This window comes from Aedes albopictus, chromosome 3, assembly GCF_035046485.1.
Source record: "Aedes albopictus strain Foshan chromosome 3, AalbF5, whole genome shotgun sequence".
Lineage (NCBI taxonomy): Eukaryota > Metazoa > Arthropoda > Insecta > Diptera > Culicidae > Aedes > Aedes albopictus.
Genome location: NC_085138.1, coordinates 178,051,508 through 178,073,183, shown reverse-complemented (window position 1 = coordinate 178,073,183; position 21,676 = coordinate 178,051,508). Strand labels below are relative to the sequence as shown.

Below are 21,676 nucleotides of genomic sequence, written 5' to 3'. Positions count from 1 at the left end.
TCTGGGTATTATCAAATATAACACCAATCCTCACTAGCGGTGTGTGCGTGTGATTCCCATTCCTGTCGGAATTGTTTTCGACTATGCATAACGTTTGCATAAAAAAAATTGATTTTTTTCAACCGTTTTTCATGAAGTTTTTTTTTTCACGCTTGCTTATCATATTTAAACATTTTCCCCGATTTTGCTACTTGTTTACTACTTTCACACCATTTTTTATAACGATTGCATTCACTGTGGAGTTATTCGAGTAAATGTGAAAAAGTGTTGACAAATAACAGGTTTTTTTTTCAATGATTTTCTACTGAGGACATACAGTGCATTGCGGTCCCAAGTAACACATTATGTTATATTAATGTATAAAATACACTTCTTCTTCTTCTTCTTGGCGTAACGTCCTCACTGGGACAAAGCCTGCTTCTCAGCTTAGTGTTCTATGAGCACTTCCACAGTTATTAACTGAGAGCTTCCTCTGCCAATGACCATTTTGCATGTGTATATCGTGTGGCAGGCACGAAGATACTCTATGCCCAAGGAAGTCAAGGAAATTTCCTTAACTAAAAGATCCTGGACCGACCGGGAATCGAACCCGTCACCCTCAGCATGGTCATGCTGAATACCCGTGCGTTTACCGCCTCGGCTATATGGGCCCTACCACGCTTCATACAAATACTCATGTTCGGTCAAGGATATGGAAAACTTAAATTTATACACTTATATCACCGAAAAAGCGCAAAAAATGACGGATTATACAACATCTTCGATGTTATAGAAGATGTTTTTCGATACATCGTAAGAACATGATATTATGTTTTTCAGAACTATCCTTGTTGTGATCATGCTAGCAGGAAGTAAAGTTATTACCAATTGCAAATCATTCGATAATATTTGACAGCTGCAGCTAAAAAAAAACATTCTGCTTCCAGCTCCTTCCTTCGAATTGAAGATGGCCAAATAATGACTTTTTCGCTTTCGAATTTGAAATAAAAAATAATCATGTTGCCATTGCCCAGAATCAGAACTTTTGTGCGGACACAGATTTATGGTGAAATGAACGCATTCCCCGAGCAGAAGGGAATAACAATAGCATAATACAATGCGTTATTTTGGAAAAAATAACTGCATAAATGAATCTGTTATTTTTATGTTATTAACATAACATATTATGTTATAGACTTGCGTGTCATAAGCGGCAAAATAACAAATACCATAACAAAAAAATGTTCCTGGCAGACGAATTTGATAACATGTTTTGCTCGTTTTAATAACAACATATTAACAGTGAATTTGGAAAATGTGTCAATAACAAATTTTGAACTTGAAATGTTATTAATAATAATCTAAAATCAAAACTTGTTATGATGTACAGGTAATACAGTACTGGACAGAATAAAATACGCATTGACTGATTTTAAACAACATGTTTAAGTATGGAATCTCTGAATCTCAGCTTCTAGTGCACATATTGACTTCAAAATTTAACTGGACTCTTCTAATAACTTGAAATGTAAAGTGTTGAGAAATAATACTATTACATGGAAGATTTTCATAGCTATCGCAATCCACTTATTTTAAGAAAAGTCGAAAGAAAATTATTTTGGTATAACTTTAAAATGATGACTAAGTTCTTCTGCAAAGTTAATCAGACTCACGAAACACACTACTTTTCTGAATAACCCATTTGGGTAAAACAATTGGATAATGGCAATTTTGCTATTTTTATGGAAATGAACGTTTTGCGATATTTTAAAAAGTTTTTCTCAGAACAATTTTGTCACGGATTAAATTCAAATTATTATAAATATCCAGACAGAAATTGAGATCGATCACTACACAAGAAGCTGAGATTCAACCCTCAAACAATCAATGCGCACTTTATTTTCTCTAAATTCTATTACTGTCGAAATTATTATAAAACACGGAGTTGAGATTTTGACTCATTTGCAGTTGGGATGTAATGCCAGGAAAAGGCAGAGAAACTGATGAGTAATGTTTCCATCACGAAATGCTGCAAACAACGTAAATCTCGAGTGATGCAGTTTTGATATCAAAGCTTGTTATTGTCGTGCTATTGATGATCAAATATTTGACCAATCATAATAATAAAATAATAACTTAACATGTTTTCCAACAAAATATATTATTCAGATATTATTTCATGAGCGTATACTAATACTATGATCATAACAAAATGAGATTGTCCAACAAAATATGTTATGGAGAAGCAATGCTTTGATAAGTTAACAATAACAAAACAAGATATAAAAACAGGTTATGTTATTTCGTAGTTATTAATTTGATATTCTCCTCTGCTCGGGTCATGCACCATAAATTCTTGCGCTTCAGATCTGATATTTATTAATCTAAATGTTTATTGAGTTTTTCGTACTTTTTGATTACTTTTCATTTGATTTACATGAAGGTAACATGGTGGCTTCCCAATACAGTGCCGTCGAAAATATGTGTAATTTAAAACATTTTGAAAGATGACATTTATTATGTTGTAGTTCTTATTATAGAGGATATCAATAATTTCCAAATATTGTCTTTCTAACAATAAAACAAAAAAAACTATCTTTTCCATTTAAAACGAAACGTATGTTTTTTTTAGTAGGCACTGTATTATTAACTTAAATTGATCATTGCTCGCCCAACGGAGAGTGATATGGTTGTAATGCGTTCAAGCTACTTTAATCAAACATCTTAATAACATATTACTTTACTAGTCGCCAAATTACTTTGAAATAACATCAATGTGATGTATTTTGAACAACTAGCTGAAGAAGTGGTAAACCGGTATTGTTTACTTATTTTCGACATTTATATAACAATACATGGAAGTAGCTAAATCAAAACAAACATACCAATTGGAAATCTAGGAAATTTAGCTTTTAGTGCAAAGTTGTGTTTTTCGTTGGATTGGTGAGCAAATACTAGTGTATTTTCCAAGTAAGTAGCCAAGCTAAGTTAAATAAACAACCGCGAGTGTTTTGGAAGATGATGATTACGCTTTCAAAGTAGTTTGGTTGATTTTCCGTCGCTGATTTTATAGGCTACAATGTACACAGCAACAACTTTCCAGGCTACCAAAATCTTTTACGGGGTTTACCTAATTTCATCAGTAATTGCGATACAAGCATTGTATTACATAAATTATTGACAACCATGGAGTAGAAAAAGCATATGGACATTAGGTGCAATGAAATTGAAACTCCATTGCGATGATAAAATTTTAATAATGTACCATCAAACGTCTCAATTCACGAGCTGCAAACATTGGCAGCTTCGATGTAATTTCGACTTAAAAATAACATGTTCGAACTGTCTAGTAAAAATTACGTTCCAATGATGTTCCATTTAACACGTCATTAAAAAAGAAAACTATAAGTCTCCGAGCTTGTGCAGATCAGGTATTTTAAACGTAAAACTAACTTCTAAAATTGTTGATGGCATTATTTATCAACTTGTTGACGCAATACTTAGTAAGAACATGTGTTCAACCAAAGAGGTTACATTATTCGCTTATAATCCATTTATAATACATCTTTTTGGACTCCCATTTCAAAAGATGTTTTCTGTGTTACTTGGGGTGTACCTCTGTGTTTTAATGAGATAAAATTGCTCAAAAATTTATACGAATATTTGCATGGTTGATTAAAATATATGGATTAGATGTTTGTGATAATCACATATTAATGGGACTACTTAAAAGGAGCCACTCCTAAGAAAAAACAGATTAATCGAGTGAAGTACAAGACATTGAAGACGACCTTACATTTTAGGTCGAAACACGTATCGGTCAAAAGATGCTTATTCTTAATGGAATTAGTAAGGAACAGTATTTAATCCCATTTTATTTTACTTACTGGTATTCTACCAACACGCCCAGGTTCATCATCATAAGATTAATCCTCGAAGTGGTGATATTGCCTTTCTCGTTGCATATGTATTCATGATGTTTCCGTCGATGTAAGCCGAAGTGTCTCTACATCATGAGAATTCTTTATTTAAAATCCCAGACCAATCCACTTACTGGTGATAGTGCCTTTCTCGTCAAATACTTTCTCACGATCTTTCCATCAACGTAGGCCGAAGGGTTTTTGAGGAGGCTGTCCAAAAAAATCGATGACTTTTCAAACATCGATTGTTTTTTTGGACAGCCTATTCTTGGGTCATGATAATACTGGATCTGTTGTGTCACATGCATGGGTTTGGTTCACATTCATATTTGACCAAATCCGGCGGGAAACACTGAACCGGTTCCGGAGCACTGCCAGTAATCCTAAATGTTCGTTGAAAAAGTTTTCGTGCTAACTGTTCATCAGATTATTGAAAAAGCCGCGATGTAATATGGCGCATACATGGGTTTGGTCAGAGATTTTTCTTATTGGGTTATCGAAAAAGCCGCTATTTTATGTGCCGCATGCATGGGTTTGGTTCACTGTTACGTTTGACTTCTTCCGGCGGAACATCCGGAACCGGTTCCACGACATTACCGATTGTTCCAAATATGGTAAGAGATTATTTCATTGCTTAAAGTTCATCAGGTTACATAAAAGCCTCAATTTGATGTATCGCATGGATGGGGTTGTTGTATTTTTTATTTGACCTGCTCCGGTGGGACACCCAGAACCGGTTCCGGGATACTACCGGTTGTCCGAAAATGATCAAAGACTATGTTCTCAGTAACCGTCATTAGATTATAAAAAAACGCTGCTATTTGATGTACCGTATGTATGGGTTTTGTTTAATTTTACATTTTACTACTTCCGGTGGGACACCCGGAACCGGTTTCGGGACAGTACCGATTGTCATAAATATGATCTGAGACTAGTTTCTTGCTAATGGACTACCCGCTTTGCGCGCAGCCACAGTTGATCAGCAGGAGTAAATCAGTTTAATTTTGTATGGCGAAATGCATCTAAACTTGAATTACTTGAAATACAAAGCTTTTCCCGAAAAAATATTTGGTAGGCTTAATAGTGGTTACCATTGTGCACAACCACTACCAAATATTTTTTCGAATAATGTGTTCCACTTTTAAGAATTTGCCTTTAGATGGTATTCGCCATACAATATTTTTGCGATTTACTTTTAGCGATTTTTCGCGCATAGAAGCTAGCGCCACATTGGTCGATGCGGAGAGTAGGAAAACAGCCGATGTAGTTAATTAATTGTTCAACAGATTTCCTAAAAACCCACGAATTGATGTGTAGCATCCATGAGTTTGGTTCATATTCACAATCGACCAATCCGACGGGACACTCGGAATCGGTTCTAGAGCACTGCCGGTAGTCTTTAATGTAATCTGAAACTATTTCCTAGCAAACCATTCATCAAGCCATCGAAAGATGCGCTATTTGATGTGCCGCATGGTGGGTTCGGTTCACATTTACATTTGGCCTCTTTCGGTGGGATAGCTAAACCGATTCTGGAACACTATCTGTAGTTTGAGAGGAGGACTGAGACTATTTTCTAGCTGATCTTCAGGTTATCAACAAAGTCGCTATTTTATGTGTATGCGACACATGGGTTTGGTTGCCTTCTACATTTGAGCACTTCTGGTGGGACACCCGGAATCGGTTCCACGACACTAGTAGTTTTCTCAAATATGCTCTGAGTTTTTGTGCTCGTTAACTGTTCATCAGGTTACCTAAAAAGTCATTAGATGTATCACATGAATAGGTTTGGTTTTCTTTTAAATTTAACCATTTCCGGTGGGACACCAGGAACCGGCTCTGGAATACTACCTGGTACTGGTTTTCAAAAATATGGTCTGAAACTATTTGCTTGCTATTCGTTCATCAGGTTATCTAAAGAGCCGCGATTTGATGTGTTGCATGCATGGGTTTGGTTAATTTTTATATATGACTACTTCCGGAGGGACACCGGGAATTGATTCCGGAACACATGGCAGTTTCTAATGTGCCACCAATGGTCAGAAAAAAAAGTTCGGCCAAAAATCTTTTTATGTGTTTAATCGAAGTTATAGCTTGTCTAGATACGTTATATAGAATTTTTAGTGTTTCAAAAGAGGTATTTAAAAATTACGTAACTACAATTCGACAATGATTTTTCATAAGGGCCTAACTGACTTGATCGATTTCTCTTCGTCAACTCTCTCTTTCGCTAATAACATGATCAAAACAAACAAAATCGTTATTCTCTTTGTTTCTATAGCAACATGTAGTCGTCTTCTTCGCATTTCAACCAAAAAATCTTTGGGAAACTCAATACACATTCTGTAATAACACAAAGAGAGAATCGATGAAGAGAACTCGAAAATGTCAGTTAGGCCCAAATGAAAAATCAGTGTCGAATTATTTCAAAAACTGTATAAGTCAGTGAGCCCCACATTTTTTGTGTTTTTTTGTTAGAAATTCAATTTGAATTCAATTAAATGATTAACTTTTGATTATTCCGGAAAATACGACCAATTTTCGGATGATCTCTCGGTGTATTTCGGCGAAGGGCGACTAGGACTAGCATCTTAAACAATAAAAACATCCAAAAATAATTTGCAGGCCAAGCTATTAGCCGAAGAGAAAATCGATGAAGAGAAATCGATCATTGTAGATACGCCCGTATGATACTGAGCGCGAGAACTAAATGCGGTATATGTTATATTTTTATTACAATTTTCTGATTACTGAGTACACGCACCATAAAAAATGCACGTTTGTGGTACACAGCGTGAGCGTGGTGCCACAGCCACTGAAGATGGTCGAAGACGTCTACTCTTCGGTTAACCGAAAATTGTTAAATTTCGAAATTCTTACTAAATTGACCAAATCCCTTTTAGTGCGATGCACGAACACAACATAAAGAGTAGCCTTTTTGATGATTCCAATCTTAAAGACCATAAAGGATTGTAATGGTTGACGTGTCTATATTATATTCAAAACATATATGCATGTGTCGTGAGTTAAAAATATTCGCCATCAAATTCATGATAAAACAATAACCAAGTGCAAAACGGAATCCCCTTTACGATATCCACATAAGACGTATCATGACGGTTATAACATGCTGATAAGAGAGCATAATATTTTGCAGAGGGTTACTTATGCATTATATTTTTTTTTATTTTTCAGTCTGCAGAAGCCTAGCCTATGGGTCAGATGCTTCTCTCGTCAATCCGTTCGGGCAAAGTGCGTAGGTAGCAGTGAAGTTAGATCGTTGATTAACAAGAGCAGGACAGGTCTGCCATGTGTCGTCGCATCCGATTGTTGATTATTCTCGCCGGTGGTTTATTGCTTCTGCTGACGGTCGTAAAGCGATGTGAGGCCATCGTCGGTGGAATACGGTCGGCGCCACCCCCAGTGGATGATCCGGTAGTGTTTGTACGTTATGTGGGGAAATCCGCCCGGGTCGAAGGTACACGGAGCCGACAGACGGGCCTCTATTCCTTCCGAGGAATCCGCTATGCAGAGGCACCCGTTGGGCAGTACCGGTTTCAGAGGCCAACTTTTAAAAGATTGAGTGGCGACGTGAATGCGATCGATAATGGACCGCCATGCCCTCAGCCAGAGCCTAACAACCCTTACAAAGTAATTGGAAACGAGGACTGTCTGCTGCTGAACGTGTTTACACCCCAGATGCCCGATGAAACGACCGGTTTACCGGTTGTTGTGTGGATTCACGGTGGGGGATATCGCTACGGCTCGGCAGCGCAATATGGTGGCGAGCCTTTAACACAGAATGGAGTCATATTTGTTCCAATCCAATACCGTTTAGGATCGTTTGGTATGATAGGCGATGGTAGCCGAGATTTCTCAGGAAATCTTGCTTTATTAGATATGGCGTCAGCAGTGCGCTGGGTGAAGGATTACATTTCATGGTTTGGAGGAGATCCTAATCAGATAAAAGTTATTGGCCAAGGTTCAGGAGCTACAGCCGCAATGATTTTAACATCCGCCACAATGGCTCGTAGCTCAATATCGGGAGTAGTGGCCATGTCGGGATCATCTTTGCAGCCAAACACCTATGACTCTGAGCCGGTTACATCACTGAAAGAAATAGTGTCAAAGCATGATTGCTCGGCTGGTAATGAAACCGAGATTGTGAAGTGCATGAGAGGAAAAACTGTTCAAGATATCATAAAAGTTGATAGTGAACTACAAGTCAGTAGACTGAGCGACCAAGGAGCAGTGAAAGCCTTGACAGGGCACGTTGGTGTTAATCCAGCTGTAGAACAAAAAGACGACGGTCGAGGATTGTTGGGAGTCATGACAGAAAAACCCGAAGAGTCTATCAGTCGCGGAGATTTCCCCAAAATTCCTCTTCTAATAGGTGTAACTAAAGATGAAACGGCAAACTTCATTGATGTAAAAGAAATTGAAACAGCGTTCACTTCGCCGACAAACTTTTTGAAAAGTACTAGCAAAATTGTAGGACTTGACGGTTTTCTCAATTCCAACAAATCTGTTCCGCTTTTGGATTCATTGGGCACGGTGTTGGACTTGACACGATATTTGGAAATACCAAAAGCATGGAATGTAACTCAAATATTTGGAAAGCTCGTGGAAGCAACAACTGATGCCGTATTCAATCTCCCTGCCATAGTGACAGCCCAAGCGTGGAGTAAATCTTCAAAATCGTTTTTCTACAGTTTTGAGCATCGGTCTGATAACACCAAGGGAAGTGATTTCCTAAAAGGTCTCCCACTAGTCGCGAAGTCGAATCACGAGAAGCAGAAAATGCTCGTTGCTCACGGGGACGAGCTGGGCATTCTTTTTGATACGTTCGATGTACACGGTAATCCTATTGAAAAAGCAACGGTTAAGTCCAAACGTGACATCAATGCGAGAAAGGCGTTTGCTACATTTATTGCCAAATTTGCCCATATGAACGCCAGCAACCCGAGGGATGATAGTTTGTTCAAACCTTTTAGCACCAAAGGAACGCCGTACATTAAGATTGGAGAACAAATTACTACAGAGAATGATTTTAGGTTGGTGTGCTTTGTAGTGCTATTAAGAACCGGAATAATTTTCAATTGTTTTTTTTTTGCAGATTTTGTCAACTCTCCATCTGGGGAGCCCAACTGGAAGCGCTGCAATCAATTTCCTGTCAATTTTTAGGCGATGGACTTGGAAGCATAGGAAAAGTTGTTAATCAGTTGACTGGAATAATCAGTAATCCACGTCCTTCCGTGCCAAATAGAGTTTTCGGAATTTTCTAATTAATTTTGCTTGCTATGGAATGTGTATCAACACTCGCAGAAATTATTAGGTTTCGTAAAAAGATCTATCAATAAACGGCCATTGCCTACATGTCAGTGTTGTCTTATTAAAAACCACAATTGTCCCGATGAAATAAAACAAGATTATGATTTACCGCGTGTAATTTTTTTATAAATAAATTTATTTCGTAAACCAACGTGGACATTATACGGTTTAAGGACAAAACATCGAATGTCAAAACGTCAAATCCCGAAACATCGAAAGGGACAAAACGTCGATAATGAGCTCTTCATTCTAAAAAAACCCGATTCTTTCACTTTTCGATGTTTTGTCCTTTCAAACTTTTGTTCCTCCGACGTTTTTTCTCCTTTCAACGTTTTGGCATTCGACTTTTTGGCCTTCGACGTTTTATCTCTTATCCTGTCCGTAAATTCCTCATAGGATTCTAGCAAGATTTCCTTCCTCCAAGGATCTCTTCAATGATTCTTCTAGGAATTCCTCTTCAAAAATTTAATTTCTAGAGGAAATTCCAGAGGAATTCCAAAATGAAATCCATGTGGCAACCCCAGAGAAATTTCTGGAGGAATCTTTGGAGAATTCTGAATAATTCCAGCAGGCGTTCTTGGGGAAATTTGCTTAGCAAATTCTGGAGGAATTTTTTGGAGAATCACTGTAAAATCACAGAAGGAACAAGCGTTTCAAAGTTCCGATATATTTTGGTTATTTGCGTTAAAAAGCAAATGCAAATGTCTAAAGTATATTGGCGTAACGCTGTGTTAAAATACGTTGGTTCAATCGTCTGTAACGGATCAAGCTTTTTACCTTTTTTTTGTTTCAAATAAATGTAATCCAAAAATTACATACTAGCATAGCATAGCGTAGCATAGCATAGGCGATTGTACACATCGTGGGTGGGTATACAATACTCAGCTTCATATGTTTAGAAAAATTTAGCACGTAGTGTCGCTAAAATAACGTTTGGGAATAACGTCTTTTTCTACGTGTTAGAGTTGATCGAAACAAGCATCACATTGTATACCTGGCCACGTCCTTACAATCGCTAGGAAAGGGTAGGAATGTTAGTTTAACGTCTACTTGAAGATTCAGGGTACCCTAACTATCTCCATAGACGTTAAGGAAAATAAATTTGTGTTAGTAGGGTGGGAACTCTATTCGACAATCTAGAGCGCAGTTGACATTATTGATGGATGGTTTACAGATCTGTTAAATGAACTTACCTTGATATTCATGAAGGAAAGTATATTAGTTTACAAAAACAAAAATATAAATAACATACACATCTGCATTTCAAGACTGAAGACATTGAAGGGGCAGAAGGATTGAGGCAGCCAATCAATGTATGACATACACAAGATTGAAGAGGAAAATATATACCGTCGTTGGGGGTGAGAATGGGTCAAAAAAGGATACTCAAAGATTAGTTGTTAAATAACAAATGCAATTGAAGTCGGAATAACTTTTTATTTGGTATGTATACTCTTCTATGTGGTAATGATCGTTTAGCAAAAAAGGTTTAACATTATATGAATTACTTACTAAACTACAAATGATTGAAAATTGACCCAATCTCACCCCTTAGAGGGGGTGAGAATAGGTCAAAGTATTCGAAGTCGCCTATCTAAGAATATAAGTTAATTTTATTGATCATATCTACACGCAAAACAAGAAAAGCTACCAAAAATTGAGATATGCCTTTTCTACCAATTTATGTATTAAAAACGTACAGAAAATGTGATAAATCATAATCCATTCGTTGTATTAAGATGCGCTACACGGTTCCATAGCTTCCATTCCACTACACACAAACACCTCCATTCAAACCCGAGAAGTTGAACCGGGTTGCGTCTAAAAATAACTTTCGCTTCGCTGCTGAGCTTCGCGTCCTATTGTCTACATGGAATTTTCCACTTGCAAACAGCAACCTGCTGGATGCGGGCTTTTCAGTGCACAATGGGTCTAGAGTCGTATTTACGAAGACAAAAATGTTTCTGCCAAGTTCTGTCATTTCTTTTTTTTTTCATTATTGTGAAATGATTACGGTCAATCAAGTGTGGCTTATCCAAAAATCTGCTGATTAATTATTCTCTATACAATATCAGAATGTTTTACAAAGTTATAGCAACTTTACAAAAATAAAACATTCGATTGATTTGATTGATTTGTCTTTATTCAAGAGACTTTCAGCCCTTGGATAAAACATTCGAATCATTAGAACTTTTCGAAAAGTTTTCAATAAATTGCAACTTTTTTGCCTTTGGTCATATTTTAGTCGAGTCCAACGATACATGAAGACCAATACATTAGTCACAAACTTTCAAAATTTAATTTAATTCGGTTCGCTTAGTCCTAAGGTACAGTAATTTGATAAACGGAAGTCAAAAACTAATTCTTCGTTTAATTGCTATATCTCTGGATCAAGTGAACCGAATGAAATGCGACATTGCACAATTATGACTAATACATAGCTCTTTGAAAAACCTTTGACTTGACTTAGACACGTTCAAAGAAAACAAACTTACAGCTTGTTGATTACTTCACGAAAAAATATCAATCATTTGAATGATTTTGCAAATGTGTAACTAGCGCCGCCTAGTGGACCATTAACTGTAAGCCCTTGACTCACTTAACAACGTTGTCGAAGACACCAACTTTCTAAGTGGTGAGAGTCCTGAGATATATGAAATTTAGAATTTGCCGTTTATTGGTGGAATTTCTATTTAAACGATCCATCACCATCTATCATGGCATCGCAAATAAAATTATTAGAAAGCAAATTTTTGAATCAGTTTAACCAGACGAACCACCCTAACATAACAAAAATAGGGAATAGGGTCAACAATTGAAAATAAACTTTCTAAAACACAATATGTGTCTAAAAACTTAAGGCTGAAGCATAAACAGTTTTGTCTTCGCAAATACGGCTCTGGACCCATTGTGCAGTGTGGCGGCTGTATCACACGGTAAAAAATCTTCACTGTGATATGAACGGATTGGCACTTGAATTCGCACTACTGTTTAATCAGTTTGTTATCAATTAAACATCATTCGAAAAGGAACATCCAATGCCTCTTCTATTTTAATTGAACTTCACATCAATTCGTTGTTGACAATGTTTTGAATTCGAATATAGAATTTAAAAAAAAGTACTGCTAACCGCACCCAGATTCGATACCAGGACCTTGAGATTTACGATCATCTGTTTTATCATTACACTACTTCACACCTGTTAGAGAGGTTCGATTCGAAGCGAAACACTTTCTACCACCTGTCATCTATATTTACTTTCATACCCAAAACAGTCATTATCAAATCAACAGCTTTTCACTTTGGATCGTACTGCTTTGTACACTAGTGCAAATTGAAGTGATTTTTAGTTGATTTCTCCGGTGGGTTTGTTTTGGTTATCAAATCAACACTGACAGCATTGCGATTTCAAAGGAAAAGCCTTTCCGATCATGCTGATTGGGATGTTGAATAGTTAAGGGATTTTTCCCTTACATTGAGCGTGCAGAATTTTTACCGTGCACTTCCATCACCAAGCCACGTTTGTGTTGATCATGATGGCTTTCAGCCTCTTATATATTCATGTGCAGTTATAGCCGTGTTGGTTAGAGCGCAGGATACTGTGTATCACCATGATTGTGTCTCGGTTCGATTCCCGCCGCCGCCCGTTTTTCTTTTTGAACATGTATTGGTATTTGATGCCGCCGCTGCTGCCATGATCAGTCTAAAAATAGAACAAATAATGAGAAACCAGTGGGACAGAGCACACGCACACATGCGAAATTTTCCTTTTCCAGATTCTAGGAAGCCAATACAATTTTTGGTATACTGCCACCTACCAATTTTTGTATTTGCAAGGCCCTAATACAATATTTGTATATGTTTCATACCCAATTGTATTAGAATCTGCCAATCTCAGGTTGCGTGTAGTAAATCTATTTAAAATACAATGTAACCATGACGAATAAAAACTTAGGTAATTTTAAAAGATGATAAATCCACCTAAAAGGGTTAATATAACCGAAAAAATTGTTGAAATTTGATAAAATAACGCTTGTATATTGTATCGCCATTTTTAGCCACCATAATCATCCTTATTTAAAGTTTCAACCTCCAAGAGAGGAGGGGGAAGATTACAATGAGGGAGGGACTTTCAATGCGATTCAATGATTGATTGAAAAAAAAAAAACATAATATTTTTAGTATACTGTATAAGAAATGTTTAACCAAACCCTCCGTTATAAACTCTTATGTACATGATCATTGGCCTCTCAAGATAGAGGGTCGTTCAAATATAATGTTACACAACATTTCACACTATTAGACCCTCTCTCGCAATAACATTGTAACGAATATGCAGTACACTAAAGGCTAGATGATGATTAGAGGAGCTGTCCAAACGTATGGGTGTATTTTAATAAATGATTTTAGACACTAAACGTATGAACACACTCGCTTGACACTTCTTCGACATATTTTCGAAAAAAGCGTTTTTATGAAGATACGGTAAACATGGCACGACTTCAAAGTCAAATGGGGACTGGATAACAATTTTAATTTTTAGTTAAGGATATGTGCACTCGATAACTTGCTTGACCCAATCTCACCCCCATTCTTAATATTTAGACATAGGGTCGAAAATATTGAATTTTTAAATAAAAAGTGCATTGACAGCCCACTTTTTTCATTGCATCAACCAGGTAAAACCTACAGCTAACTACTTATAAGAAAATTTACGGTTAGGTGCTTGTGTGAAATATTACGAAGGAGAAATTTTTTCAGAGTGATTTACTAGTAGTTTCATCACATAAGTTTAGCCACAAATTTAACAAAAAATGATTATTGCTAAACATCTTATTCTGCATCATGACGTTTAAAAACATCTCCTCTTTGAAATAATATAAACTTTTTAATATAAATTAGCGATAGTTGATGAGTTATTTCAAATTTTATGTTTCTCCGTTTTGACCCAATCTCACCCCCCAGACCCATTGTCACCCCCATCAACGGTATAAACAATGATGATGATTAACCTGGGCTTGTTAGGGGAATTTTGGTATAAACAAATAAAAACAGAAATCATTCGCAGTAAAAATCAAAACATTAACAAACGGTAACATCACAAAAACAAATCAAAAAAATTGAAAGATGTGGTAATCCAAAAATTACATACTCCACAAAAAACTGAATGAGAGAAGTTTCAATTAAAAAAAAATGGATCGCTTACATGTTTTGGCTTGGCTTAGTTTACGTGTCTAAAAATTTTCATAAAATTTTTGTTGTCAACATTTCTACGAGTTTGAGCGAAATGCGTCCGTTTTGTTCATCTTGTTTGATATTTGAAATTTCTTTGGCATTCCCATTACGAAACTAAAATTTGAATCTATCTCGATTTATTCGGTGCTCTATATGCATGCTGAAAAATCCCTGCTCAAATATAAAACTTATCCTTTGTTGCTATCTGACTCGGAAGCGAAGACGACGAAATTTGGCGATAACCGAAGCATAAATAATGTCTAGTACAAAATATAACGTTTCTCCAATTGGCTTCGAGAGGCTCCGGCTAGAGCAGCAGCGGGGACGACAGCAATGCTGTGTGTTCCTATTTCGCTACTATACTAGCCGCACTTGAGATATTCAGTTCTGTTTTCTTCCTTCGTTTATATTCAATTATTTTCCAACCTACTTCCAACGCCGATAAGCGTAGCGGCGTGTGAGATGCCATCTCGTCTACTCTTCACTGCCAGTCGCCGGATACTATTCACTCACCAGCAGACCCGCACCGCCGCGTGTCGCCGCCGCTCACGGTCCATGGTGGGTGATGGAGTCGCTTTGTCCGGGAAACGCTCCGACCGGGGCCACTTCCCAAGCGCACATCCCGAAGCTGTGTACAACGAACTTGGTTTCATCTCGGTGTGGTTGTACCGTTCCGGGACGATCATTGGGCGTAGTAAATAAAAGAAAAGCTCCAACCAAGGCTTATGGCTGACGATGGTATTAGATAACGAGATAACAGCAACCCAACCTGCCAGGGTCTGCGGTAAGGGAATGAATAAAAGTGCCAGCCGGAATTATGCTGGATGAAGGATCCTTTCCTGAGCCGTCAGGAGCATGCTTGAAAATGAATACTACCGGATAAGAAAATGGAATCTGTTTATGTTTTGCGCCCCTCAGTGACTGTGGAGCATATCTCGAAGAAATATGATTAAATTTGCGGAGGAACTTCGTTAGCAAGACAGGTTTGGAATCGCGATGAATGGAATGTGGACGTATTAGCTGGACTTTAATATGTGTTTGTCGATTCGCTGTTACAAGCATAAATTGAATGGTACTGTCAAACAAGTAATTTTCATTTATTTTCAATGGGTAACTGTCTTTCTTATAGAGTACATTGTCCAATAGGGAAACAAAGCTCAAAATGGCCCAATTCATAAAACCATTCATGAATGTGATTTGATCATTACTATAGGTTAGCGGTGCCAAGACATGTTTGCATAAAACATTCTTCCAGAAGCTAAGCCATCAAACCCACGTAAAATCTTTCGATTTCCAAATGAAGGTAACTTCCGATTTTTCGTACCTGCAATGATTTTATTATCAACAAAGTGCTATCAAGGAGATTGAGACACACATGGAGGCGCATGGTTATTTATATCTACGCTATCATGGCATATCCAGAGGGCCTTTTTGCACCACTCCCGCTTTACGAAATAGTTTTTGAAATTGCTAAAAGTCGATGAAAATGCATTAGTTTAATGAATATTTTTGCTGAAATATCATGCCTAGTTGCTGTTACTGCTTTGAAAGCCTAACAAATGAGGCTATTTATCATTGAAAACAATGTATGTTTGTCAAATGGCATTATACCCCACTTTCCCCTACATAAAAAGTTCGTGCTATCAATCGAAGCTTAAAATTATCTTCGACTTGCGGTGTCAAAAGGTCATCGTTACATATATTTATTAACTCTACATTACATTAGGACTACACATGATCATCAATATAGTACGTCATAATACTAGGTTTACGGCTTTATAATGCTCGATAATAACAATAAGTCACAGACAAACAGACGTAACACGACCACTTTCAGGTGACTTTCAGAGTGATGATGTTGAATGCGGAATCAGAAACGCTCGACTATTTTCGTTGGTCGATCGCTTTTCTCGGTAGGGTGATGGGTACACATGTGTAGATTTCGGGATCAGAATCGTTCGACTATTATCGTGGAAGGGCGGTTTTTACGGTTAAGTAAACGATCAATGCGCTAACGCGTTTAATATTGAACGACCGTTGACGTATTGTGCATTACCATTACACTAAAACCTCTTTTTATGCTTGTTATTTTTATGCACTTTTAATTTATGCAACTTTTTTATGTCCTGCATTAAAAGAGGGAATGGGGAAGAACAGAACCAATATTGTGCATAAGAATATTCAATAATGACGGGAACTATTGCAATAGTGGCCAAGGGGTGTTTACAGAGAAGAGCAAAGGAAGATTATAGGTTCGTTTTTGGGTGTTTCCGAAGGTCTCATGTGTGTTACATGGGGTCCGAGGTCCGAGTGGGTCTTAAGGGGGTTTCGAAGTCAATTCAGGAAGTCTCAGAGCATTTTAGGCTGGTTTCAGAGGCGTTACGGAGGCGTTTTTATGGGTTTTGGTTTAGGAGGATTTTCCGCGGGATTAAGAGGCGTTACGAAAACGTTACCGAGGAGTTTTCGGGGGGTTTGGAGCCCCTCAGGTGCGTTACATGGGGTCCAAGGGGGTCTAAGAGGGAATTTGGAGGCATTTTAGGACATTTCAGAGCCTCTTCGTTGGGATTCAGAGGCGTTACGGAGAAGTTTTTGGGGAGCTCGGAGCGTGTCAGGTGCGTTACATGGGGCCCGAGGAGGTTTAAGGGGGATTTTGGAGGCACTTCAAGGCGTTTAAGAGCATTTTCGGAGATTCAGATGCGTTACGGAAGCGTTACGGAGGAGTTCTCATTGATTTTGAAGCCTCTAAGGTGCGTTACATGGGGTCCCCAGGGGGTTTAAGGGGGATTTTTGAGGCATTTCAGGAAGTTTCAGAGCAGACGATGAAATACCTTAAAACGCCCTCAAACCTCTTGCAACGCCCTTTAAAAGCTCCTGAGATCCCTTGAATTGCCACAAAAGCCCCTTGAAACGCCCCTGAAACCCATTTTACACTATTGAAATACTCCAGAATTCCCCGTAATCCCATGAAAACACCAAAAAATCTTGACAGAACACCCATAAAAGGCTCCTCAAAACCCCCGAAACAATCCCTTAAAACGCCCCTGAAGCCCCTTGGAACCCCCTTTTTGGGTTCTCTAGGAACATTCTGGAAACCCCCTTAACCCCACCTCAACTTCCCAGCAAGACCTTCTTCTTCTTCTTATGGCTTTACGTCCCCACTGGGACTTGGCCAGCCTCGCTTCAACTTAGTGTTCTTTGAGCACTTCCACAGTTATTAATTGAAGGGTTTTCTTTGCCTGCCATTGCATTAATTTGTATATTGTGAGACAAGGACAATGATACACTATGCCCAGGGAAGTCGAGAAAATTTTCCCGACCGGAACGGGAATCGAACCCGCCGTCTGCGGATTGGCGATCCAAAGCCTTAACCACTAGGCTAACTGCAGGCCCCCCTGGAGCAAGACCTGTTCTCTCGAACTAGATTCTCTATTTAAAGCCCAAACTTAATTTTTGCATACATTTCCCTCTTTTTGTGCCTGTTTTAATTTATGCACATTTTTAATTTATGCAGTCCCAGCCATGTGCATAAAAAGAGGTTCCAGTGTACTATTACGTGGGGTGGTCATCGCGACCAAATAAATCATAATCGTGATGAAGATCACGACGTGTATCTGTATTTAACTAGTGGATCACATCACCTACCAAAGATGGCTCCAAGATCCATACCATACCCTACCCTACTAACAAACAAATACTCCTTCTCGAGACAACTGTGGGGATGCTATGGATTCCACGGTTTCTAGTAACAACGGTTGTCGAACTAACATTCCTTCCTTTTCCCGATGACCGTAAGACGTGGCCGGCGCCGTAATTGGCTTTCAAATATCAAAATCTCGGGTTGCTTATAAAACAAATGTTTTAATTAAAGCCGACGTTTCGAGCGTTTTTTCACTCATCTTCAGGGCGAAATTGAAAATTGTTTTTAGATCAAACGAACGAAATTTGTCTCCGTGGGATTGGCGACTTATAGCCTTAACCACTAGGCTAACTGAAGACCCCTAGGAATACGTCCGCAGAATGAAAAATTTCCAACTCCAACCTCCAAGAGATTGAGGAGGAGGTTGGCCTGTTGAAAAAAAAAAACAAAGCCATAGGAGCACATCAACTACCAAGCGAGCTTCTAAAATACGGTGGAGAAGCACTGGTTAAAACACTACACTGGGTCATTACCAAGATTTGGGAGGAGGAAGTATTATCGGAGGAATGGATGGAAGTTATCGTGTGTCCCGTCTACAAAAAGGGCGACAAGTTGGATTGAGGGTACTATCGCGTGATCACACTACTGAGCGCTGCCTACAAGATACTCACTCAAATTGAAAGAGAGTTCGTTGGGCAATATTAAGCTGGATTCATTGGTGAACGCGCTACAACGAACCAGATGTTCACCATCCACCAGGTGTTACAGAAATGCCGTGATTACAACGTGCCCACGCATCACTTGCTCATCGATTTCAAATCGGCGTATGATACTATCGATCGAAACCAGCTATGGCAGATTATACATGAATACGGGTTCCCGGATAAACTGATATGATTGATCAAGGCGACGATGGATCAAGTGATGTGCGTAGTTCAAGTATCATGGACACTCTCGAATCCCTTCGAATCTCGCAAAGGGTTACATGGCAAGGTGATGGTTTTTCATGCTTGCTCTTTAACATCGCCTTAGAAGGTGTAATAAAGAGAGCGGGTAAAAACACGAGTGGAACGCTGAAGATATTGATTTGTAGCTCGCAAGTTTGAGATGATGGCGGAAACATACATCCGACTAAAAAATGAAGCCAGACGAATCGGATTAGTCATTGATGTGTCGAAGACAAAGTACATGATGGCAAAGGGCTCCAGGGAGGAATCACCGCACCCGCCATCCCGAATTTCTATTGACGGTGATGAAATCGAGGCTCTTGAAGAATTCGTGTACTTATGCTCACTGGTGATCGCTGACAACCACACCAGCAGAGAAATTCAGAGGCGCATTTTGGCAGAAAATCGAGCTTACTTTGGACTCCACAACAAAGTTCGCCGTTACACGAAGTTAACTATCTACAAAACGCTGATTAGACCGGTAGTTCTCTATGGGCACGAAGCATGGACTCTACGTTAAGAGGATCAATGCGCCCTTGAAGTTTCCGATCAGAAGATGTTGGTACCATCTACGGCGGAGTGCAGATGGAAGACGGGACTTGAAGGAGGTGAAAGAACTACAAGCTGCATCAACTGCTGAGAGAATCAACTATCGTCCAGATCGCGAAAATCGGGAAGCTACGGAAGCCGTGTCCCGTCATCAGGATGTCGGATAGCAACTCGATTAAATTGGTTCTCGAGAGCAATCCGACCGGTACAAGAAGACGTGGTACTTGGCGAGCTAAGTAGACCTTAGTCTGACCGGTAAGGTAAGGTAAGGGAGTTACAGTATCGTTTCGGGAGATTTCATGCGGCTGAAGGACATTTCAGGGACTTTCAGAAGGGTCTTTAGAGGCATTTCAGAGCTTTCAGTACTTTCCAGGATTTCAGGGAGTTTTCTAGGGCGTTTCAGAAGTGTTATAGGGTGTCCAAGGGGGATCCAAAGGCATTTCTGGAGTCTCAGGGTTTTCAAAGGATTTCCAGGAGTTTTCAGATCGAATCAGGAGACCTCAAGAGGTCTCAGGGGAGTTTATCTGTGTTGGGATTTTCGGAGCTGTCAGTGTCGTTTCAGAAGTCTCTTAGTGGGTCTCGGCCTCAGTGGTATCCAAGGGGTTCCAGGGAGATGTTTGTTGGACTCTAGGGATTTAAAGGGCGCTTCAAGGGGTCTCTTGATTCAGGGAGGATTCAGGGAATTTCTGGCTATTTCAAAGGGTCTCATCTGATCTAAGAGCCCCCAGAATCTCTTTGAAACACCAGGTAATTTTTTCTAAAGTGTAAAGTCCTCCTAAAACAAATATGTAAACCTTCTGAGATCCTCCAGGAAGGCCCTCTGAAACCGTTTAAATCGTCTATGTAACCTTTCGAAGCATCCCTGGCACTTACTCCTTCTAGGGTTTTCATAAGCACCTCGAAACAACCTTCAACCTTCTTCAGAATTCTTCAGAAATTTTACTTGTTGATTAAGGATTTCTTAGAAAAAAAAATCTCTTTGGACTTTTAGAAAATTGGTTTATGAAATTAACCTTCACGTACCCGACCGCAACAACTCATTTTCAAAATGCTGGCATTTCGTCAATTTTCTTCCGATTTTTTGAAGACGCCCTCAATCGATCATAAGCGGTTGCAAGTTTATGATACTCAAGTGGCCATCGGCCATGTAACATCCGGAACCATTCCGGAGATATTCCAGATCGTCTCAGGCCCTTGCGGAACTTGTTCCAAAGCGACCATATCAGTTGATACATACTTCAGTTATTTTTTCTGTCCCATTCTCTCGAAATCATGAAGATTGATACGAGGCACGGTATGTTTGGATTGCAAGCCATAAATGTCCCAGATGACACCCCCGTGGAATCTGTGCTAGATGTTCTGGAGTGGCCATATTAGATGATACAGACTTCAGTCTATCGTTTCTGACTCAGTCATTCGAAATCATGAAGATTGATATGTCACACGACATGTTTAGGTTGAAAACCATAAGTGTCCCCAACGACGTCCTGCAGAACCTGTCACGGAGATCCAAATGGGTCAATTTATTCAAATCTGGTTATCGCACTTGTGTTTCACTGTTCGTAACAAAAATTTTGCTGCAAATCGATGGTTCAAACACAATTACACACTAAATAATCACTTTTAGCCATTTTGGCAACCCACTGACCCCAGTAAAACCGGAATATCCCCGGAATGGTTCTGGATATTGCATGGCCACTTGACTATAATAAACTAGCACACATTTATGATTAATTGAGGTTGACTTCAAAAAATCGAATGAAAATTGACAAAATGCCAGCATTTTGAAAATTAGTTGGGGGTCGGGTACATGCAGGTTGATAAATTCTCGCATGCTTTAGTCGGTAAAATAATTACATTTTGTAAGCATGGTAATTATTTGGTCAAAGTTGTGACTGGGTAAAGTTGTGACTAACAACTAAATTAACGATATGCAAAACATTGATTAAAACTTAAATTTGGTAGGTTTCAAGCAATTAAAACCTTGCACTTGCATGTAATATTTAGAGGCCTCTTTAGAAACGTTTATGAGTTCGTGAACAAATTATTGAAGAAATGTTTAAAACGAACCAAAATTT

The 21,676-nt window shown here is 38.7% G+C and overlaps 2 protein-coding genes across 2 annotated transcripts in view; one reads left to right on the top strand and one right to left on the bottom strand.

Moving 5' to 3' along the window:
• Positions 1-21,676, bottom strand: part of LOC109403316 (acetylcholine receptor subunit alpha-like 2) — a 113,977-nt gene that overhangs the window by 37,617 nt on the left and 54,684 nt on the right. The gene's annotated exons all lie outside the window — the stretch shown is intronic.
• LOC109403315 (carboxylesterase 5A) lies at positions 7,095-9,308 on the top strand. The gene is made up of 2 exons (XM_019676123.3): positions 7,095-8,953; positions 9,016-9,308. The coding sequence occupies exons 1-2, from the start codon at positions 7,209-7,211 to the stop codon at positions 9,182-9,184; spliced, it is 1,914 nt and encodes a 637-aa protein (XP_019531668.3). The 5' UTR covers positions 7,095-7,208; the 3' UTR covers positions 9,185-9,308.